The following is a 24,792-nucleotide window of genomic DNA, read 5'->3' on the forward strand; positions in this document are numbered from 1 at the left end:
TATTCACATTTATATGAACTTTTTTTTTTTTTTTAGATTTAATAGTACACCTCAGCCCCCTCCCCCTAGAAGAGTGTCTGTTGTTTTCATAGATTCTCAGGAGGGCTGTGGCAGTGACCGGAGGATGAAGACAGGAAGAGGGAGAAATTTGAAAATGCTCCTGTCTCCTGCAGAATGAAATTCAAGCTGTCCTTGAGCACTCGGAGTGGAGCTTCTGCTGCTGCTCTTGGTTCTTTTTCTTTTCAGCTTGAGCCACGCTCATTTTTGCTGGTTACATGCTGTACTTACATTGTTTCTTCTGCCTTGGAAGACCCCCACCCCTCCTGTACTTAAATCCTTTATAATTTTCTTTTAAAAGGCAGTTTTTTATGTGTTTTCTTCTTCTTTCCAACCGAACACAATTTACTCCTTTGTCAGAAAGGAGTCACTGGGGAGCCTGCTCCCTAAGAAAATCGCTATTCTTAGGGACCCTCTTCCCCAGTACCAAAGTGTGCCAGTGCCCCAGTCCCTTAAATACTGCATGAAATATGCATATATGTGTCTGTGTGTTTTGAGTACACATGTCTAGCTTATTTACAATGCCCAATAGTATGTAAATGCTATGTGCATAGTTGTTGTACCATATTGTTTAGGGTTACTGACAAGGAAGAGAAGCCTGCACATGCTTAATATAGAAGCTTTTTCTGAGTAATTTCAGTTCATGGTTGAATTAACTGAGGTGGAACCTAGGGATACACAGCATCAACTAATAAAATATATATATATATATATAATATATATATATTATATATATATACACTCTAATCATATTCCTTGGATTGATAATCCTTGAGATTAGAATATGGGTAGTAATTTATCTTTACTTCCTCTTAATATCTAACATAATAGACAGTTAATAGATATTTGTTGAACTAATTCTTTTGAGTATAATATTAAAGCATGGATTAGAAAACTTGTTCCTACCCCTAATTAGTTTTTTCCTTATCATGTTCATACTATTTTTTATATAGATGTATGAATTGATAAATAAAATAAAATATTAATAAATTAAAGTATGCTTTTAACCCTTTGATGTTAGGGAACACAGTGATTAATCAGTTTGGTTACATAAACTGTAAGAACATGTGATCTTTAGAGATGCATATTAAATACTTTCTGAAGTATGAGATCTATAATAATTGTACATGGCATACTTGTCTTCAGAGGTGGAATGATTAGTGTCTGGATCGTGCATGTATACTCTTTTGATTGGGTCATGTTCTTCAGGAAGATAAGCAAGAAGGGGCATTTTAGGTCAAAGGATATCAAGATAGTTAAGCCTAAGAGAGTATAGAAGATGATATGTATTGCTAGAATGTAATGTATAAATGTGTACGTGGGGCAGTGATAAAGGTGTAAAGAGGTAAGTGGAGACAACCTGCCCTGCCTCCCCCACCTCCCTGGTGAATTTAGATGCCCTGTAGAATTTGGACTGTAGTTCATAGGTGGGAATCCACCAAGAGTTTTAAACAGGAAAGTTAATAGATTGTTAAGAGAGACACAATACAGAGTGTCTGTGTTAGACAGGAATATCAATAAGTCAGAGATAAATGTAAACCAGAGATAAATGAGGAATTCAATTTCTTAGTGCTGAGAAGATGAAGACAGGAAATCCTTAGGAAATCACTGTTTATGTGGAGAGTGGGGAAGGAAACGCTCATCATAACTGAATTAGTTTGATTTCTAAAGTTTAGTTTATTCTGAACATCATTTCTGAAGGAATTTTTGTAGGAGAAAGTAGAAGTATAATTTGGGGAAACTGATACTTGACAGTTTTAAAACTGTCAGTGGGAAATATGCAAACTAGGATAGGCCTGCTACTCTTTGTTATTGGCTGGGTGTGATGTATGATTGGATTCACTGATGCAGGCTTACAGTGATCCACACTGGTAAAGGCAAAAGCATTTTTTTCTTTAATTCAGTTGTTATTTATTTGCTTTTATAGATAGGTGCCCAGTGTGTGGCCCAGGCTGCCTTTAAACTCACTGCAGACCACAGACTTGTGGCAGCCCTCCTACCTTAGCTTCTTGATTATTGGAAGTGCAAGCATCACTACCACTTCAGCTACGTTTTCTACTTTTTGTTTTGTTGTGGTTTAGGTTTATTACTTAATTTGATATGTTTTGCATTTTTCTTGTGTTATGTATGTGCACCACATGTGTACCTGTGGAGATTGGAAGATGGCATCTCACCCCGGAACTAGACATACAAATGGTTGTTAACGTCCATGTGTGTGCTGGGAACCAAACCCAGGTTCTCTGCAAGAGCAGCAAGTGCTCTTTAACTGCTAAGCCATCTCCCTAGCCCCATTTTTCTATCTTTAATGAGCATTTTAACTTGGTAAGAAATAATTTTTGTGATTGAGATTTTTGCTTTTGCTTCTCATATTTAAGATCCAAGTTAAGTTTGTTTAATGGTATTCTAATGTAATATAATGTAAGAGCTAATGAATATAGAGAAGATATTTAACTAATTGGGGACAATATATTCTTTTGATAGATTTTTATGAAACCAGATTTTGCCTTGGATGATTCCTTAACTTTTAATTCAGTTTTACCATGGTCTCATTTTAATACTGCTTGTGGGAAAGGAAATCGCGATGCAGCTTCTTCCAAGTTGCTTCAAGAAAAGGTAATTTAATTTCTCACTGATTTTTCCCATACAGTGAACTTTATTCTGGTTAGATGGTACTAAATCTTAGATTTACTGATTAAGTTCTACTTTTTAAATGTTCTCTCCTTTTTCCCTTTCCCAGTCCTTTCTCTCCCTTCTTTCTCTTTCCTGTTCCCTTTCCTCTTCCTTTCTTTCTTGGTGTTGGGTTTGAACCTAGAGCTTCATCCATACGAGGCCAAGTACTCTTGCACTCTCCTACCCATTAAGTTCATTTTGTTGCCAGCCAAAATTATAACAACTGTGTTCTCAACTGATGTGTTAGGAAGTAGACTCTTAACTGATGGTTAGGACGTAGACTATTAACTGATGGTTAGGAAGTAGACTCTTAACTGATGGTTAGGAAGTAGACTCTTAACTGATGGTTAGGAAGTAGACTATTAACTGATGGGTTAGGAAGTAGACTCTTGACTCATGGAGCAAAGTTATGACTGTGAAAAAATTCTTTACTAAAATAGAGTGGGTGGAATTTTACTTTAAAAACCTTATTGCATGTGTGTGAGACATGTGTGGTAGGATTGGTAGATGCCGCTGTGTAGTGCGGAGGTCAGAGGACAGTTTTGTGGAGCCATTCTCTCCTTCCATTATGTGGGTTCTGGGCATTTAACTCAGATCCTTGGGCTTAGGAGCCATGTGATTTTGCTATCTCACTGGCCCTAAGTTGATGACATTGTAGTGAAGAGAATATGCTAGATACAAATTGCTTTGCGTTTATCCTAAATATTTCAGTTACACATTAGCTAACTCCGTAACAGTGATCTAAAAGCTCAGTGAACCAACTTTGTGAAGTGATGTTTTCTTCACTTCAATATTGAAGATCATTATTTTGAAACAAAACATGTTTTAGTTAAAATAGAATATTCCTACTACACTATTTTTGCCTTGTAAAGCCTAGTCTTTTGCATTTCTTTGGTCACCAATCTTTAAATTTTACTGTCACTATGTCTTAGAGTAGACATCTTGAAAGTTGTTTGTAATTCAGAACTCTAGGCATTTCCAGAATCTTTCTACAGCTTGAGTGACAGTAAAGACTTTAATCTCTGTTCTTTCTCAGCACTTGGCCTAGAGCCTCTAAAAGTCATGACTGATTCTTAAGGACATTTTATTTCACTCTTGATCTATGAAGCCTCCTTCAAGTCCATAAAGAGGATCCAGTTTTTCGTAGGAACCGAAGAACAGACTAGGGGCCTGAGAAGACTTGTGGGCAAGAACCACGTGCATTCCTTTTCTCATTACTGTAAATGAGAATAAGGTGATTATTTTCCCGTTAGAAACTTTCACTTATGAAAAGCTTTTCCTTGAGTGAGAGTACTTTCTATACTTTTACTGATTATCAACAGTGGCTTATGATATGTATTGCCTCATTTCCTGACTGCACTTCACATTTAGAGTTATATTCTGGTAGAATAATACCTAAAAAAAAAGCAAAAACTCCACATCATTAACTATACATATAGTAGTAGAAGTAATTTAAAAATTCAGTCCTTTACATCAGTTTAATAGGAAATAAATTATGAAAGTATTATGCTTTTGAAAAGTGGATCAATGGAATATCGATGAATTCCAAAAGTCTTTAAAATTCAAAGGATATTCTTTTCTCATTCTGAATATTTAAAGTAACTAAAGTGATGGAAATAAACAATTTTTTAAGTCCCAGATCAGGTTTGTTGTATTTCCACTCTGACTCCTTTTGTTCTGCTCTGTTAGAATAGGAATGAAAGCATTAGGCTAGCTCTTTCAAACTCCTGATGTAGTGGGGCAGTTAGTCCCCTGCTAACTTGAAAGCAACATTGTTTCCTGCTCTGTGATCTGAGTGCATCCGAATTCAAATCCTTGCTCTGTGTTTTCATTAAGAAAGGCTTTTCCTGGGTGAGATGACCCAGGGGGTAAAGATGGCACTCCAAGCCTGATGACCTGAATTGCAGCACTGAGATCCGCACAGCAGAAAGAGAGAAATGACTCACACAGTTTTTCTTTTGATGTCTACATTAGGCTGTGACATGTGCCCCTCCCCCCACAAAATAAAACATGCTTTTTTTGTTTTAAGGCTTTCCTTAAAAAAAAGTTGGGGGGGGGGCAGGACTAGATCTGAAACTTGGTGGTAGAGTGAGCCTCTCATGTCTGAGAGCCTGGGTTTGATCTTAAACACTTCAGGGGCTGAGGGGAAGTAACTGTGCATAGGAACGAAGTTGTTTACTTTCTCGCAGTTTTTTTTTTTTTTTGCTTTATTTTCTTTTTGTTTTAGTTTATTTTTAAAATCACAAATGTGTTAAACCGGTCCAGAGACTGGCAGCGTCATGTAAGGCATAGGTGAAGGTTATCCATTCATCAGTTGCCATTCTGACAGCTCCACTTGAGCATATAATCGATTTTACTGTGTTTGTATTCATGTTGCTTTTTCAGTAAGTGTGCTGTATTGAAGATGAGAAGAAAAAGGGTATGAGCTCAAGAAAATTATAAAATTTCTTATTTTGTAACCCATTTAGATTAAATAAAAATATTATTAAGTAATGACCACTGTTGAAAATAATACCTTCTAATCCTTTAAATCATAGAGACTGAAAGTTCATTAATCCTTTAACACTATGCCATTCAGAAATAGTGCCTAGGTTACAAAATCTGAAAGTAACAGCCAAGAGAAATGGAGATACTGTAGTAATAAAAAGAAGCATATTCTTTTAGAAAAAGAAAGGAAAAGGTAGCCCTGTGGGTCAGTAGACGTGCATTGGGCTGATAGTGACAGAGGCGACAAATTTCAGAGTTCCAGATTATACAACAGTAAGAGTTAAGCATGGTAGTATTATAATATACCTGAGCTAATTATTTAAGGTATTTATCCCTCTCTTAAGAGTATAAGACATCAGAGTAAAAACTACAAATGGCTAAAAGAATAATTTTGAAATATAAAATAAGCAGCCTTGAAAAAAACCATCAAAATGAATGGTAATGTAATATGTGACCGAACCAACAGACGGTCTGCTCTCAGTTTGAAACAGTGCGGTCTAGTATGCAGAGTGAGTCTACAGACATGGGTTTTATATGTTAGCTTTGGCATGGCTAACCACATGACTGTACTCAAGTTATTTAATGCTTCTGTGGTTTCTCATTTGCAAAATGAGAATGCTAATTATAGCAGTTTGTTAAAATTAGAAAACATACACATGCATGTGAAGCAGATGTGATGGTACATAGAAGAAAACGCCATCTACTTAGATAAATGATGTTGATGTGGGCCAAGGAGATCATTTTCTCTGAAATCTTAGAACTCAGACTACCAGTAAGCCCTGAGCTCATTGTGAGACAGAGGTAGTATTTAAAGGGTAGTAGTGCCTGGAAAGGAAGAAGTAGGCAAATAAGCTTGTATTCTTTGATCTCACATTTATCTGTTTTGGGGCTGCACTTTTTGATACCCATTTTGTGTGTCAGAATTCAAGGATCCCATGATCCAGTGAGTCACGCAATAGAATTTAGTACTTGTCAAAACATTTTACCATTTTCAGAAAGTTATTTGGATAGTCAAGAATGATAATCTTAAAATATATCTGATTTTTTTCTTCCCTTTGAAGCTGAGCCATTATCTGGATATTGTGGAAGTAAACATTGCTCACCAGATCTCTCTACGTTCAGAAGCATTTTTTCATGCAATGACCTCTCAACACGAATTGCAGGACTACCTCAAGAAAACTTCCCAGGCTGTAAAAATGCTTCGAGATAAAATTGCACAGATTGATAAAGTTATGTGTGAAGGATCACTACATATTTTAAGACTGGCACTTACCAGAAACAATTGTGTTAAAGTATACAATAAACTGAAGTTAATGGCCACTGTACACCAAACTCAGCCTACAGTGCAGGTGTTATTATCTACTTCTGAATTTGTTGGAGCATTGGACTTAATAGCAACAACTCAAGAGGTTCTGCAGCAGGAGCTTCAGGGCATTCACAGCTTCCGGTATGTCTGTTCAGTAAACCATTCAAAGTAATGTCAGGGAAGTTTCAGGGATAAATATGTGTATGCAGTGTTAAAAGTGTAGGTGTATTCAAAGTGAAATGTGTAGTTTTCTTCCAGATTGGTTAGCTTAGTAATGTTATGATTATGTTATTTATATTAGCAAAACAGAAAAAACTAAGTATTATTAGCAATATTTCAATAGAGAAGCTAACTCAAAATTTCTAGTAGATGAAATAAATACAAAACCAGTTACAATTTTGAAACTAACACTTTGAAAATGTTCAAATGACTTTGTGTCTAAATGGTAAGTCTGACAACTCTGGTCTGTGAACCCCGGAGTGCTTTAAGTTCTTTAGAGTGGTGATTGTAGGCTTGGGTCCTCAGGTGTTGTCATGGCATATACAGACACGAGTACAAATAAAATAAACATAAAAATCTTTCTAATAGGATTTAAATTGAATTATTTAAAGATTCATTTCTAATTTTCAGTTTGTGTCTCAAATTTCAAAATTCCAGATAATGACTGGGGAAAAAAAAAATCCCTGTTCTTCTGAGTTCTTACTTTGAGAATACCTTTACAAAATCAAACCAAAACAAATGGGAGATAACTCAATTAGAGAAGTGCTTACCAAGGAACTATGAGAACCCAAATTCGATCTCTAGAATACACATTTTAAGAATTTGGTCATGATAATAGACACAGAAACTGGAAGATCCTTGGGACTCATTGGCCAGCCAGCCAAGTATACTCAGTAAGTTCCAGACTAATAAGAGATTGTCTGGAAAGAACAGAGTACATGGTGCCTGAGGAGTGACCCCCTTGCCTGACCTTTGGCACACATACGCACACTGATAAGGGGTGGTAGTGGCTACAGGTGTTCGTTGTTCATGGCGCACTTGCGTAATCTATGAGTTTTATCTTTGATACCACTAACACAAAAACAAAGCCAATTTGACTTTGAAATTACATATAAAATACCTTTAAGATTTTAGTTATGGATTTTTATGTGAATTTGTATTATTTATAGACCAGTTGCAGCCATTACAATGTCATTACACTAAGAGGTTCTTGTCTTCTGGCAGAGTCATTCAGAACTTGCAACAAGAGGTTCATTGCATTTTTACAGATGTGCTCTGTAAGTTAATAGAGATGTAATATAGTCTAGGAGAGTTAGAATCAAAATAAACTCATTTTGATTGAATTGCAAGTTCTCATTAACTAAGATTGTGTGTATGGACTGTTTAGACAGCACTTTAGAACTTGTACAAAATCGAATTGAAGAATGACAGTGAGCACTTAGAAATGACAGGCTGACTGAGAGTTAGGAGGAGGAGGAGGAGGTAATCGCATGGCTTGGCAGCTAGGGTACATCAACACAGTGTGGTGGTGTGCAGATGGCTATGGGACTCTGATGCTAGGAGCATAATTCAGATCTTGATGGCTGTAGATATGGTTACAGGCTAAGCCACAAATATTTTGAAAGGCTATTAAAAGCTCTTGTAGAAAATTCTTTCCTTAAAATTATACCTGTACATAAAATTTTGGGTGATTCATGGGCCTTTGAAGTCTACTATGTGTTTCCCTACATGGACCCCCCCCCAAGTGACTAAATGATTTCTAATTTTTTTCACCTCTGAATTTTAAAAGTTTTTCATTTTCAATTTGTGTGATATTTTTAAGACAGTTGATTTTTATCATTGCTTTACAATAATAGACTTAAATGACAGAAGCTCTGAGTTTCACTTTCTGTTTATCACCTGATAAAGTCACAACATAGGCACCAGTATTGTCTGACCAGCACAGAACCAAGAACTAAAATTAAAGATTGAATGCCTGCTTGCTGAATTCAGATTCTAAACCTGTTCTATTTTTTTTTTTTTTTTTTTTTTTTTTTTTGGTTTTTCGAGACAGGGTTTCTCTGTAGCTTTGGAGCCTGTCCTGGAACTAGCTCTTGTAGACCAGGCTGGTCTCGAACTCACAGAGATCCGCCTGCCTCTGCCTCCCGAGTGCTGGGATTAAAGGCGTGCGCCACCACTACCTGTTCTATTTTTTACCGCAAAGGTCATACAGTTTTATTTGATACATCTGTTTGTTTGTAATTGATAATATTGATGAAGCCTGTAGTTAGCCAAAGGTGTCTGGAAAAATTCTAAGACTTGAGTTGGATGTTATTAGTGATTTATGATTTATTGTACTACAGAATTCAAGCTTACATTTATTTATTTATTTACTTTACGTAGCTTGTTGTTGGGGGTCAAACTCATAGCTTTGTAATACTGGACCCACCAACAACCCTAACTTGGATGTAGCTCTTGTCTCATTTTGCTGAGATGTCTGTTGTTATTTTCTTTAGAATCTATACATGTAAAGGATATTTATTTATCTGTAAACATATCTGTAAAGCTGCCTATCACCTGTCAGTTCTCGTATGGTTATAACTGTGTAAAAGCTTGGTATCAGAATTGAGTTTAATTTATACTTCACATAAGCATCTTTATATGCAAGTTATTTCAAAAATGAAAGAACCCTAAAAGAGAATATCTTAATCCTGTTTCATACTTGAAGTAATTTGTGACTGAGTTTGGTAGTTGAGGAATTTTACTTTGTGTTTTAAATATCTGGCAGATTCTATTTGATGGATTTATAGTCCTTTTACTATGAGATTGTTAAATGTTAATGTTATTTTCTTGTAAGCGTCATTGATACTTTAATGCCACTTAATTTTATTTGAAAATATAATTCATTTTAGATTCTTTGTTTTTTGTCTAATCAGTTAGGGAAATGTATGCTCCAGGTTTCTTTTTTCTTTTTCTTCTTCTTTTTTTTTTACTATAAGGTTTGTTGGTATAATCTGTGTTCTTTTTAAATCTAAGAACTTTCTATTTGAATTTCACCTGTTTCCCATACCTTGGTTCATGTTTTGGTCATTTTTTTTATGGGACATGTCTTAGACAAGCCCTTAATCTCTTTCTTAGTAGAAGAACCAAAGATCACTGTTGGATTAAGTTGTTGATAGTCTTCTGTTTTTATAGTTGCTAGTCTAGGTTTTATGTTTGCCTGTAATCTTTGTCTTACATTTTAAGGGGATTTTTATTTTAAACTTCCAATAGTTATATTACCAAAAATATATAATTTTTTTAAAAAAAGAATTCAAATATTGTTATTTGAGTGTCATTTTCTGTATTTTTTTCTGGTCAGTGATAGAATATAATACTTATATGTATTTTCTTTTATCTTTTTGACCTGAAACATTTCTGTATAAACTTTTCTTTCTGACTTGTAGATCTCAGAATACTTCCTTTATTTCCTCTAATGACATCTTACTGCAATATACTGTGCTTTATTGTCTTTGTGGCTTTTAAAGTCTTTCTGTTAGGCTTTCAATGTCTTGCACAAGAGCTGTGTTACATACATCTTAATACACATTTGTGAGACCTATGTATTATCTAACATAGTACCCAAAAAGTACATTTTTTTTTTGTTCTTGGTATATTCTTTTTCTGTCTTTTTAACATTCTGTAATCTTTGTAAGTATTTAAAATTAATTGTTCGAGCCGGCCGGTGGTGGCGCACACTTTTAATCCCAGCACTCGGGAGGCAGAGGCAGACGGATCTCTGTGAGTTCGAGGCCAGCCTGGTCTACAAGAGCTAGTTCCAGGACAGGCTCCAAAGCCACAGAGAAACTCTGTCTCGAAAAAACCAAAAAAAAAAAAAAAAAAAAATTTAATTGTTCGTACCTATTTGTAGTAGATATATACCTGTGATTCTCAATCCTGACTGCTTATTCGGTTCCCAGAAGAGCTTTAGAGATAGGTATGCCACACCCCATTGAAACCAATTAATTTACACTTCTAGAAGGTAAGACTCTGGTTTTCAAAGCTCTCTGAGAATTTCTAATGTGGCCAGAATTGAGATGCTAAATATAACCACTATTGCATTCTCTAAATTTTAGATCTTCTAATTAAAGTGCTTACATCTTCCTATGTGCATTTCATTTTCTATTTTTAAGCAAAAATTTTAACCACAACATCTTCCTTTTTCAAAGAAGTACTGTGTATCTGATAAAAGCTACCAAGCCTGATTTCTTCTCTGAGCCCAAAGAGTAATTTATTCAGGTGGAAATTTTGACTCATGCTTAATTCCTACAATGATTATTTTGTATGTGTATTGGTTTTTGTAATTAAAAAAATAATGGTTTTTACTGTTTTAAATTATTATGATACTGGACAATTTTAATTATAATACATATTTTTTACTGTCACACATGAAAAGAAATTCTACTCTTAGCAATAAACATAGTCATTGAAATAATACATATAATTTTGCTGTATTGTTAATTTAATGGTATTGTTAAAGTTAACAGTATTCAAATTTTTACATAGATACACTGTAAAAGTCTCAGTATGGCTCTGAGAATGCATTTAAAATTGATAGGCCCCAGCTTTTCTTTTTCTTCCTTTTTACAGTAAGGCTTTAATTACTTTGAAATCTAGGGCCGTGTTTGCTTTTTTTTATTGTAAAGGTTTGTAGAAGCAACATTATTGAGTTCATTAGTACTCTAAACCAAGTATGGTGCATGTAATAGATGAGCTGATTGGTTTTCCTGTACAGAAGCTATGAGATATGATGTGTTATCATATTTCCACAGATACTGCAAGTGAGGTATAGTCAGCCTTAAATAATTTGTTTCAGGTCATAAAGCTAGTTACACAACAATAGAAGGGAGATTCAGACATCTCATAGCTTGGAGCTTGTTAATACATTTGAATGAGCATCTTCCTGCCCATCAGATAACTCTGGACACCAAACTGATTTTATAATGATGTAGATGGCTGAAATTATAGGCAATTGTGCTAGTTTTACTGAACAAGGAACTATCCGAGTAATTAATTTTCAGATAAAAATGAATGAAATTAGTTTGTTTTCTAGTTGTAAGCCAGCCAGCCAGCTTGCCTGTCTGCTTTCCTTCCTTTCTTTCCCCTCCCTCCCTCCCTTCTTCCCTCCCTCCCTCCCGCCCTCCCTCCCTCCCTCCCTCCCTCCCTCCCTCCCTCCCTCCCTCCCTCCCTCCCTTCTTCCCTCCATTTCTCTCTCCCTCCCTTATCTAAGAGGTGAACAGCATCCAGATTTAATTATGGATTTCAGCATTCTGTGGTTTAATTGATAAGAAGCTACTTTCTGATTTCATTTAAAGAATTTATTTTATTGATTTTATCAAGATATTCAACATATTATTTGATCCTATAATCCTATGTAATCTGCAGTTTGGTTTATAAACATTAGAATAAGAAAACATCATAATTTATGCTTTGAGCTAAAGCCAAGAGATTTTGCTGTTTGATAAAGTGAAAACTTCTGTAGACTGTATTGATATACAAGTTTCTCTGATACTTGGAACACAAAGGTCACTGTATTGAGCATCTTAGCAGAAGATCTAAGTTAATGTATAAATTCAGTCATGTAGGAAGTGTTGTAATTGTTCCAAGTTACTTTAGCTGGGTATGTAGATTTAGTGGTTTTTCAGAAGTGGTATTACAGGTTTCTTCTTCCTTTTTTTTTTTTAAGTCCTTCTATTGTTCACAGCTGTCTAAAGGAATAGAACTGGTAAACTGAACACACACACACACTCTTTATATAGTGAGGAACATTTATTAGTGAGGTTTTTACGGGTTGTAGCTTTCTTTGAGTCAGGTTCAGTTCCCATGCAGTCTCCGTGTTGGGATCCTGAAAAAGCGGATTCTTAAAGATGAAGGAGTTCCTCCTCAGCAGGATGGGTGAACTTGCCAGCAAGAGTGAGGGCAAGTAGGCAAAAGGCAAAAAGACTTCTTTCTTATATGGGGCGCTCCAGAAGGTGTGGCCCAGATTTAGGGTGGGTCTTCCCACCTCAAATGATCCAGTCAAGAAAATCTCTCGTCGTTATGCTCAGATGTAGTCAAGTTGACAGCCAAGATCAGCCATCACAGCATTCTATTTCAGTAGGTCTGTCACCACTCTATAAAGACATTATTAAGCTACACACTTCTATTTATTTATTTTGAGACATGCTCTCAAGAAAGCGCAGACTGGCCTGGAACTGACATGTAGATCAGGTTGGCCATGAATTAAAAAAGATCTGTCTGCCTCTGATTCCCCAGTGTGCCACCATGTCCTGCCCTAGGCTACATGCTTGTTAAATGAATTGCTTAGGAAAATCTTTGTATGTGTGTTTTATGCATAACAAATATTATTTGATAACATTAAAGTTTATATCTGCTCCTTATAATCTGAATTTCAGGATACATAAAAATGAAGCTTCTCAAGTTATTTAAGATTGTCTGAGGCCAGGCAGTGGTGGCTCACACCTTTAATCCTAGCACTCAGGAGGCAGAAGCAAGCGGATCTCTGTGGGTTCAAGGCTACCCTGGTCTACAGAGCTAGTTCCAGAATGGCCAGGGCTACACAGAGAAACCTTGTTTTGAAAAACCAAAATAAAATAAAATAAAAAGTCTGAGAACCTTATTAATAGTTCATGCTTAAATTGACAGAAATTTTGTTATTATTTTAATGAACAAATAGTAGGTGCATTCATCCAAACCTGACCCCAGAATTTTTGTGGAATTTGTTGAGGACTATTATCACACCCAGAGTTAATATACACCCGAGTATTGCCTTCTAATCTGAATTAAAAGAGAATCTATGATTTCCATAAAATTACTTGAGGAACAAGTAGTATTAAATTTACATGTTGTAAATCTATATCATGCCTTATATTTTTTAAAAAAAATCAAAGCCAGGCAGTGGTGGCTCACAGCTTTAATCCCAGCACTTGGGTCACAGAGGCAGATCTCTGTGAGTTCAAGGCCAGCCTGGTCTACAGAGAGAGTTCTGGGACAGCCAGGGTTGTTTCACAGAGAAACCCTGTCTCACGGCCGGGAGTGGGTGGAGGGATGATGATCAAGAATACAAGTACATGGAAAGATAAAGGAAGTCAAGAAAATTATAGGAAACTAACAGATACTATCCTATGCACCATCAATTCACGGCCATTCTTTTTTCTTTGTTACTCTCCCCAGACTCCTGAATTATTTTAAGTTTCAAATATTTTGTTTCAGCCATAAATATTTCATGTAGTTTTAAAGATGAGATTAAAAAAAGCAACTCTATATCACTGATCTCTTCAGATAGCTACTTGGTGATGACTTGTCTCTGCTTATCCCCAATTTTATAGTATGTTTGTTGTAATATATAACTGCCGAAATATTATCTGCAGAATATAGTTGTCGAGATAATATGTGATTGACTTATGTGTTCCAAACACCTTTTGATATATATAGCTTTATTTTTATTTTTTCCTTTTGAAAGTATTCATTGAGAACTGCAACCTCATGTTTCACATGGTCTCCTTCCATCTGTGTTTTCTGTAATTGGAGATTGGTTAGCGTTTCTTACAGGAGCAGTGTGTAAGTTAGTGAGCATGTACGCAGTTGCCCCTCTCAGTGCCCTGATCAGCTCCGCTAGAGTCTATTAGCTGGTCTATTCCTGTAAAGAGACCCCCCCATTAACAATTTTTTGAAAACACAAATTTGGAATTGTGACAGTAAGAAAGTCTGATACAGTATAGCCTAAAAAATTTAATAAATTTAAAAAAGTATGTCACAAATGTATAAAATATATGTAGACAGTAGTCTGTTTTTATTATTTCCTGTCTTAAAGCACAAACTTATTAGAAAAAGTAAAATGTGTCAGAACTTGCCTGGTAGTACATAACTGTAAGTGGCACCCTTCACAGTAGAGAGATGTGAACAAGCACTGAGATTGCAGCATTAAATGCGCAAGCTGCCTACACCCCAGGCTGTCCTTTCCTGTTACTGTGGTGGGGGCTGCAGTACCGAGAGCAGCTGCTTAACTGTGTGGCAGTCACCTCTCCAGGTCGTCGCTTGTCACAGTGAGAAGGACTCTTTCAGCTGGGTTACAGAGTTGGTTAAAGCCAGTTCACACAAATTAGTGAGCAACTGTCTCAAAAGAAAAAGCAGAACGGTAGGTGGGGAGATAGCTCACACCTAAAGGCCTTGTCTGTAGCACGCATGAGAGCTTGTGTTCAAGCTTCAGTGGTGCAAAAGAGGGAAGAAAAAAACTTTCATGTTTTTTACATGTTTTACAATACATACTACATTACAACATACAAAGTATGTGTTCAAACTTAGGTTGCTGGTATAGTTTCTGGTCAGCAACAGGCTATTAGGATTTAAGCTTTAGAGGAGTCAAACAGTACAAAGGGATTTTTTGTTTTCCCTCACATGTGGGTGTAGGGAGACACCTCTGATCCCTGGCCTGCTTGGTAGTCAGCCACATCTGGCTAATCTGAAACAGCTCCTGTAAGGAAAGGTGGAGTGGACTCTGGATAATTTGTCTTTAGCTAGCAGTTTTTGAAATATAAATTGGCATCTTCCAGCTGCTAAGCTGTTCTTTAAAAAGTTCTTACATTGAGTACATGGATTTAGATTTATATGCATTTGATATTTTTAAAGTCTTTTAAAAACAGCCTTTGGTATTTTTATTTTTGATGTTTTATTGGCGATTCTACCAGTTCATTCTTGAGTCCTTTTAATGAGTCCATGAGAAATAACTTGATAGCCTGCATTTTTTTTTGTGATAGGATCCCCATGTTTACACATTTTCTAGCCTGGATTGTATGCTGTCATTTCTTTAGGGATTTGTCCTTTTGTAAAGAAATTTAAGTTTTATTATTACTGTGCGAGCATGTGTGCATGTGCACATGCCTGTAACTTTTAGGACTCAGTCTTTCTACCCTGTTGAGTCGAGGTCTTGTTTCTGTTGTGCTGTGTATTCCTGGTTAGTTAGCCCAGAGCTCTGAGCATCACGCCGTCTTCCACCTCGTGTCTAGCTGCAGGGTGCTGAGATTACATGTGTGGCAATGCGTTTACCTGCAGAGCTAGCTCTCTCACCAGTGTAGGAGCCTCTGTTAGTGGGACCATTGTGTTTAGAAATCTGAGCTACTGGTTTGGTTGTTCCTATGCTTTTGTAGTGGATAGAACTAGAAAATAATTTGCCTTTTGAATGATTTTACATAATTTTAATTTATTTGTTGGTGTTAAGATTGAGCCCAGGGCCTCATATACGCTAAAAACACTTACTCTACTACTGAGGTATACCTCAGCCCCTGATTTTCCTCCTAAGAAGAAGCTGTGAGCCCTCTGCTGATATTGCCCATTCGCATGGGTGCCTATAGTGTGTTCCTTCTGCAATTTTATTATCTCCCTTGACCAGGCTGAAAATGTGATTCTTAGACACCAGCACCTTTTCTCATTTGTTTTTAGCACACAAAATGCTCTCAGAACTCTTTCCCCCCACTTACCTGTGGGAATACTCCAAGACCATCAGTAGATGCCTAAAGCACAGATAGTGCCAAACTCTATGAACACCCCCATGCCTGTGGTCAGGTTAGGCACACTCAAAAATAAACAATGGCTAACAATTGTAATAATATTCTGCAAAAAGTGTAGTTGAACATGAAGTGTACAGTCCTTGGTTAAGACCATATTGTGATATATCCAGTTAGATCTCATTTGTCAGTATTTGGATTATTTCCATTTTCCTTTTTTTGAGATATGATCTCAATGTGCCGGAGCGTCCTGACTGCTGGGGAGATAGGTGTGCCACCACGCCTGACCTCCACTTCCTCAGCTACAGCAATGCACCCAGTCTGCCTGTAGCATGCCTGCATGTCTGTATGTGTGTATGATTATTACTTTTAACTTTTGCCAGCACAGTTGTGATTCCAGTTCTAAAAAGTGGGATTCCTAGGTCAAAGAGAAATTGCCTAAGTGGTTTTGTTAGGTTCTGGAAGTGTTTCAGTTTGTGCTGGTATGAGATGTTGGCGCCATTTATGAGAAGTTTATTAATCCTCTTACTAACTATAAGAAATATTTTCGTATTGCAAAATACAACTTAACCTCTTATTTTGTCATGTTTGTTTCAAAATCATCACCATCCCTTCTTACCGTAAGCTGTTTATGATAGAATATTATTGTCCTGAAAGTTGTAACTGTTTTAACTAATTTTGAAAACTGCACTGTTGCCGCCTGTCTGCATAAAGACAGCTGGTGACACTCTGAGGTCCTCTCTTTCAAGTAGATGCAGTGTGTGTATTAGAAGTAGCTGTATTAGATTTATATTTAATGTAAAATTGTTTAAAATGTTAAAAATTAGCTCCAAAGATAATTTATTTACATATTACATTTATATATTAAATTAGTAATTTATTATCAGACATATTTATTATTTGTTTATTTAGATAGATGGGTCTTGTCCTCACTGTCCTGGAATTAGCAACCCACCTAGAAGTGGAATTATAGCTGGTCCATGTAGGCTCAGGGAGCTGAGCTCATGTCTTCTACAAGAACAGCAAATGCTTTAAGTACTGGTAACCCCCCCTCCCCCATCTTTCTAGCCTAATGATTGCAAATTTAGTGACTTGAGGGCTGATGAAGAGGAACTCAAGTTTATCATGACAGGCTATTTAGATTACTTAAATAAAAGAATAGAACCTGCTAAGTATTAGGGACTTTGGTTTGCTGACTAAATGAACGATTAGGGAGCCACTGCCACTGATACTCAATAAATGGTTAATGATAAAGGAATTTGAACAGCTGATAGTTCATCTATAAAAAGTAGTCATAAAAATTGTATCCAGTAACGGTTTCTACAACTTTTTATCTGTTTAGTGTTTAAAGGTTAAAAACTAATAGAGAGAGGTAGAATTCTGGAGCTTAAGTGATGTTATGACAGTGATTTTTGCTCATTAAAGGGCTCCATTTTACTAAAACGTCGTGTTGTTGAGTAAGTACTGTCAGCCAGAAAAGCTTCGTCTGTTCTCATCGCGCATATATATATAATGTTTTTCTCTTGTTTTGATAGGCATTTGGGGTCACAGCTTTGTGAATTAGAAAAGCTGATTGATAAAATGATGATTGCAGAATTTTCTACTTACTCTCATAGTGACTTAAATAGACCCCTGGATGGTGAATGTCACGTTTTAGAAGAGGTATGTGTCTGAACTGTGCAATCCAATTGTCCATGCTGCCTTCACAGCTTCAGCTTATAACACATTCGTCTAGGTGACAGTGAGCAAAGTTGCCTCAGATTTCCATGTCCGTCAGACTTTTGAGGCCCATGTGTCTTTAATAAGCATCATAAATACTTAGTATCCTGTGAAGTGGGGGGGGAGTGGGATCATGTCATGATCTACTTAGAAAAAGAAGTTGAAATGAGGTCATTAAAGGTTACAAACCAAGTTCAAAATAGAGATACAGGATGAATGGCTTAATTTATATTCCATGGGCATGTATTCACTGGGGTTTATCTTCTGTAAGACGTGATGGTTATGTGATAATATGGTAATCATCCAAATTTACTGATCACCTGTTTTGAACATGTTTGATTTGCATGTATTTGTACATATATCATATCCAGGCTTTACTGACTAGTAATTTTGCAGTGCAGATCATTGCCAATCAGGAAGGAGAAAGAATCTAAAGCCCCTGACTCATAGTGACTGAAAGAGGTGTGCATATTAGTGGCTGGCGTCCCACTCAGAGTCCAGATTGGCATTCCAGTCTTGTGGAATGGTTCTAAGTGTTTGTGGCTATTCTCTAACTGTAGAAATGAGGACAGAAGACCTGTTAGTATTGTTTGCCCTTTAGCCAGCTTCATTTCATCCATTGTGGTAGAATAGGGATTACCTGTTGAAGATCACAGACTCCAAAAATCCGATGGCAAGATTGCTGTGGGAGGGGTAGCCTCATCCTTCTGGGCACACCACACTGTGTGTGGGCAGAGAGCTGAGGCTCTGACACAACCCTTTTGATAAATGCTTCTATTTTTAAATTAAATTTCAAATGTAAAATTATGTATCTTTGTTTTATTTTAATAGGAAAGATTAGTATCTCTTGTATTTGGACTTTTGAAACAAAGAAAACTTAACTTTTTAGAAATCTATGGTGAAGAAATGATTATTACAGCAAAGAATATCATTAAAGAGGTATTGTACATATTTTATTTGATATATGAAACCCTGTGAAGTGTATTTTTATGTCACCTAGTAATATGTAAGATATGCAATATAGTAGTAATATGTCATCATTTTCTCTAAAATTGTATACATGGAAAAATAAGAAAAATAAGAGAAGCATACCCTACCAGCCAAGTTTTAACACTGCTTTAAGAATTTTCTATGTATGAATATTCTGGGTTTCTTATGATTTTGTACAGATGTTAGAACCACATAGTATTTGTTCACACTATTTTGAAACCTTCTGAGATACCAGTTTTATGGTTCTGTAAAATTGAACCAACATCTTGTTGGTCAGACCTGTTTTGTCTCTCTTTCAATGTGGAATATTTAAGGTTCGAATTTGATACTGTAAATAAGACTGACAGACCTCTTGGGGATAAATTATCTTTTATATTTAAGTTTTGTTTGTTTTAAAGGGATTGAGAGGATGGTACAGTCAGAGAACCTACTTTGATCCTCAGAACCTTTTTAAAAATACTGCACACAAGTGTGCACTTGTAATCCCGTTTCTGGGGAGACAGAGACAGGAAGTGCCTGGGGCTGCCTGGCCAACCAGTCCATCCTAATAGATGAGCTGCAGGCCAACGAGTGACCCTGTCTGAAAGGATAACAGCTGAGATGGTCTCAGCAGGCACACCTAGATTCCCACACATGTGCACTCACATGTGCACACAGACAGAAACAACAAAAAGGTGGTTTTCTTAGGCTGATGTCTGAAAGCAGAATTGCTGGTAGAGAGGGAAGAATATTTTTTAAGTTGTTTAATACATAAGACTGCATTGTTGTTGAAAACATGTTGCTAATTTATAGTCCCCCCTCTAAGTGTTTAAGTGTTATCTTCCTTTTGCCCTGCTTAGAAAATAACAGTCTAAAATCTTTTAGATTTTACCCCTTTTGTTGGGGATTGAATCCAGGCTTTATGCTAAATATGTTAAGCAAATACTCTTCTACAGAGCTGAAATCCCAACTCTACCATGTATAGTTTCCCCACTCTTTGTTTTGATTGTTTTAACTTAGATAATTTTACATGTGTTCATTAGGCTTAATTACCATTAGGTTAAATGTACATATATAAGTTTTCAGTGTTTATATAAAATACACAAAACCTGTAATTGCTTTTTCTTTTACTTAAACACTGGATGAAACACTGTTTTTCTAAATGGTATAACCATCGTGGAAAATTGTTGGCAGTATTTATTAATGCTAACTATATATACATTACAAAACAGAATTTTGTTCTTAAGAATTCACCTAACAGAATACTGAGGTAAATTCATTCAAACACAGTACAATAGAATGTATATGGTAGCACCATTTGAGATAAAGGAACAGTCTAAATTGTTTCATCAGAAATAGAACTGACAAACAGAATTATGGCATATATACAATGAAATACTATATTGTAATGCAACTGAATGAATTATTTATTCATAGCTGCATAAATGAATAGTATAGACATAATGAATATATACTACATGTATGATTCAGACACAGGCAAAATGAATCACACTTTAGAAATCTATTAGTAGTAACTTTTTGTGTCTGGAGTGATCGTTTGGCAGTTAAGAGCATTGGCTGCAGGATCGGGGTTCAAGAACACCCTCATGGTGGCCCACAACTGTATTTCACTTCAGTTTCGGTGGTTCAGCACCCTCTTCTGGTCTCTGCAGGCACTACATGCATGTGACAGACATTTAGGAAAACATTGATATACATAAAATAAAAATCAGCTTTTAAAAATAGTGACTTGAGAAGAGTATTAACTAGACACAGAATGGAATTCTAAGATTTTTAAATGTTCAGTTTCTTTAAGTTGTATTCTAGTTCAGCAGATAGCACTCTGTGTGAAAGTGTTATACTTTCTGTATAATTTGTATGAGTTTCCTTGGAGTGGGTATTTATTGTACTGAGGCCCTATGTTTAATTTTTAACACTATACTTACAAAAAAAGGACTATTGTAGTCAAGGAATTCTTTTGTTTTGTTTATTAAAAATTAAAAATATTTTATGTATAGGAATGCTTTGCTTGCCTGTATGTCTGTACTTTATGCACATGTCTGGTGTCTGAGGAAGCCAGAAGAAGGCATTGGATCCCCTGGAACTGGTTATGAGCCACCAAGTGGGTGCTGGGACTCGAACCTGGGTGAGGATCCAGTGCTGTTAATGACTGAGCCAACTCTACAGCACAGTTCTTTTGCTTTTAATTCACATGTATATGTGTGAGCATCTTCAGCTGCATGTGGAGTGATCCATGCATGTGTGTGTACACATGTGGAGGTCAGAGGACAACCTTTGGCACCTTTAGGAGACATTCCCCTGTGTTTTGAGACCATCTCTTATTAAACCTGGAGCTTGCCTGGCAGGCTAGGCTGGCTGGCCAGTGAGCCCCAAGGCTCTGCCCGTTCCTGGCTCCCCAGCTGTCCAGTAGCAGGGTGTGCAACCACAACTGGCTTTCTAACACGGATTCTGGGAATTAGACAAGCACCTTACTGACTGAGCTCCCCCAACCCAGCGTGTTCTTTTTTAATGTACAGGTGAAACATGAAGTAGTTGGGATTCTAGAAACAACTGACCAAATTGCCTTTTTTTCTTAAATTGCAGCGTGTGATTAATAAAGTTTCACAAATAGAAGAAATAGACACAGATGTTGTTGTGAAGTAAGTATAAACACGTGTGTAGCTTTGTGTTTGTCATGGGAATGATGAGACATGCGAATTAGCATTTTAAAAGGATCGTTGGCTGAGGTTTGGGTCAGGGTGTAAGAAGTTATACATGATAATGCAGTACTTGTAAGAGATAGAAATGAGCGGTTAACAAAATGCAGAGGAAAGACAGTGCTGTCCTTAACCGAAAGCTGCAGCCTTGGGTAGAGGAAACAGCACGTGAGGTGAATCTTGGGGTGGGAACGGGAAGGGTAGGTACAGCTCCTTATCCTCAGGAGCTACAGTTAGCGCTCCCGTGAAGGCCTGGGACACAGGCAGGAGCCTCAGCTAGACTGTGTCTTCTTATGTGTTCTCTAGCCGTGCTGCACAGCACGGGCATTCGTCTGTCAGCAGATGCTCCTGCCCTGTCTTCTGTAGGTCCGTGCTCTCGCTCTGGCCCTGCTGTTAAGTAAATAAAGGACACATGCAGAAAAGCACTGCTGCTGGCATAGCTCGTCTGTTAGCTGAGATTGTACATGTGATTATTGGGCAGGTAGTGTATGCAACATGGATACATTGAACAAAGGGATGAGTCTAATTCACGGTGCAGAGGGGAGGGGCCATCAGCATACTACTCACAACGGTGACAGACTCCTGTATTTTGGGAATTTTCTATTTAGTATATTTCCATTTAGTATTGCCTGTTTTGAATACGGGTAATATAACAAAAGCATAAAGCTGTAGATAAGGAGTGGACTGCTTTATCCTTGCTTTCTCTACTCTTTATAAGAGTTGTCATTGGCCAGTCCGTGCAGGTTGACTTTTCATGGCAGAGTTGAGTATAGAGGGGGAATAGAGGGTTGATACAAAGTGGAAGATATTGAAAATCATTTATTATAGTGGTGGTAGCAAGTATTAAGTTTAAATCATTTAGCTCTATAGTCAAACTTCTAGTAGGCTTTGAAGAGTTTAGGTATTTAATTTTGAATTGCTTGGGTCCATACTTTTTTGCTTTTATCTTGAAATGCCTATCTTTTGAGGATAGTGATAAGTATTTTACGACTGAATTTCTCATTCTTTTACGTATGTAAACCTTACCTGGTCAAAGATACAAATGCTAATATGGATGGTTTTTAAGGTTCCGGGCCAAACTCCCGTTTGTTAATTGTTTGTTAATTGTTTATTAATTGTTTGTTAATTCTTTGTTAATTGTGTTAACAATTTGCACACTATCCCTTGGCACATCTTTTTCAAAAATTTTTGGAGCACCTGTTGTCAAGGAGGAACTACTGGGAGACAAGTCATGGGCACTTTTAGAAAACTCAAGAAGCAGTGACTTATTTTCTTGCTCTTGTGCAGGGTAATTTTTTGTCAACTTGATACAAGTTAGAATCATTTGGGGAAAGGGTCTCTCAGTTCCATAAGGTTGGCTTATTGGCAGTTCTGTAGTACATTTTCTTATATAGTGGTTAATGTGAGAGGTCCCAGCTCACTGTGGATGGTGCCATCCCTGTGCCAGTTGGGATCCCTGGTGCTTTAACAAAGCAGACCTAGCAAACCACAGAGAACACGCCTGTAAGCTGGACTCCTCCTTGGCCTCTGCATCATTTCCTGCCTCCAGGTTCCTGCCTGAGCTCCCCACCTAAGTTCTCTTAGCAATAGAGTGTGACCTGAGATTTGTAAGCTTAATAAATTCTTTTCTTCCCTGAGTTTGTGGTAGTGGTCTTCTCTCACAGCAATAAAAACCCTAGTTGAGACAATCTGTAAGGAATTTCGGAATTTCCCAACTTAAATAGAGAGCTTCCTGGTGTCCGGTGCAGGAACTTTTTTTTTTTTTTTTTTTTTTTTGAATAAACTCATGGCTATAGCAGCATTTACTGGAATTACAGAGTAATAAGTTTCTTTAGTTCTATAAAATCTCATTAGGGGATTCTGTTTTGTATTAACCTGTTTCATATTGAAAGTTATTAATTGATAGCAACTATCAAAGTAATATTGGCTGACATCATTTCTTAAATGTACTGTATGTTGCTGATGGTATGTTCTATCAGTGTCTTTAATGTTTATAATTGTATAAGATATATACTTTCTCTCCAGGTTAAAATGAAAACACAAAACAAAACTGAAGCAGGGAAGGGCTCAGTCACTTGGCAGATTTCTGCAGCCAGCAGTTGCGTTAAACAGCTGGGCTTAAGGCTCTTTCGATACTGCCCAAAGTCCATGCCTTCAGGCTGCCCTACTTGTAACTGGTGGAAAAGTGCTTTTATACTTCCTTCTGTCATTATTCCACAAGAGATCTTTACTTTTAGCTAATGTCAGTATGTAAGTCTATGATTTTTTTTTCTTCAGAGGTCACAACACATTTCTCACATGGGATTGAGGTATGATAAGGACTATTTGCCAGTGTACTTGATTGTACTAGTCAGTCAGAATGGTGTTTAAACAGGCAGAGTTTGGTAATTGACCTCTTTAGCTCAGGAATCTATGATTTTAGTTAGGGCTCTAGATAAAAGACACTTTATTTTTATGTAATATTTAGTATCCTTCCCTTCATCTTATAGATGTTAACCATATTGGTCCAGAGACAATTATTTCTGTTTAAATTTTTGTAGGCTTGCAGATCAAATGAGAATGTTGAATTTTCCCCAGTGGATTGATCTATTAAAGGATATTTTCTCTAAGTTTACAGTTTTCCTACAGAGAGTGAAGGTAAGCTTACACATCAGTTGCCTGGAATATCTCTGAAATTCAGTCATCTTTCCGGACAGAACTCGTAGAGCTGAAATGTGTTTGAATGCAAGTTAGCCTTTATGTACAGAATGTCGTTATGCCTGGGTTTTAGTTTCTTGCATTTCCCTTAGTCTGTCTTTGATGTGTCCTCATGCTCACTGGACTCACTAGGACTCTGCTGATTTTGGAGATTTGAACTTGGAGTCTGCTTCCTTAGAGTCATGTGTATCCCAAAAAAAAAAAAATCAAATGCTTGAGAGAGGAACCAATATATAATGAGATCTGCAAACATGAATGTCAAAGCCCCTTATGTCTTAATAGTTTATGAAGATTCTAATTTATATAAACTTTTTTATCCACCTACCTTGCAGTGTTTATTGAGTATTTCCTCCATATCAAATACCATTGTTTAGGATAATAATATTGAAGTGGATCTAACAATGTAGTTGAAAGAGACCTAAGTAAATAAAAGGATAATTTTAGATGATAATAAATGTTTTTAAACAAGCAAAACAAAACAAAAAACTTATAACAAAACAGCCACTGCTGCATAGTGAGATAAAGCTGTTGTAGAGAGTCAGGGAAAGTCTCTTTGAGGAAGCTGCCATTTGTGCCAGAACCCAAGTGATGGGAAGGACAGTATGCAAAGGTCACAGTGAGGAGCATTCTGTGCAGTGTGCAAAGGTCA

At 36.7% G+C, this 24,792-nt stretch overlaps 1 protein-coding gene across 2 annotated transcripts in view; it reads left to right on the forward strand.

Annotated features, from left to right (window-relative positions):
• Positions 1 to 24,792, forward strand: part of Vps54 (VPS54 subunit of GARP complex) — a 77,572-nt gene that overhangs the window by 25,266 nt on the left and 27,514 nt on the right. For both annotated transcript variants that reach the window (XM_038347657.1, XM_038347664.2), the window contains exons 6-11: positions 2,539 to 2,670; positions 6,276 to 6,661; positions 17,577 to 17,703; positions 18,592 to 18,699; positions 21,334 to 21,389; positions 23,987 to 24,083. In XM_038347657.1, the coding sequence (XP_038203585.1) occupies positions 2,539 to 2,670; positions 6,276 to 6,661; positions 17,577 to 17,703; positions 18,592 to 18,699; positions 21,334 to 21,389; positions 23,987 to 24,083 (906 nt within the window). The remainder of the gene's footprint in view (positions 1 to 2,538; positions 2,671 to 6,275; positions 6,662 to 17,576; positions 17,704 to 18,591; positions 18,700 to 21,333; positions 21,390 to 23,986; positions 24,084 to 24,792) is intronic.

Source organism: Arvicola amphibius, chromosome 1 (genome assembly GCF_903992535.2).
Source record: "Arvicola amphibius chromosome 1, mArvAmp1.2, whole genome shotgun sequence".
Lineage (NCBI taxonomy): Eukaryota > Metazoa > Chordata > Mammalia > Rodentia > Cricetidae > Arvicola > Arvicola amphibius.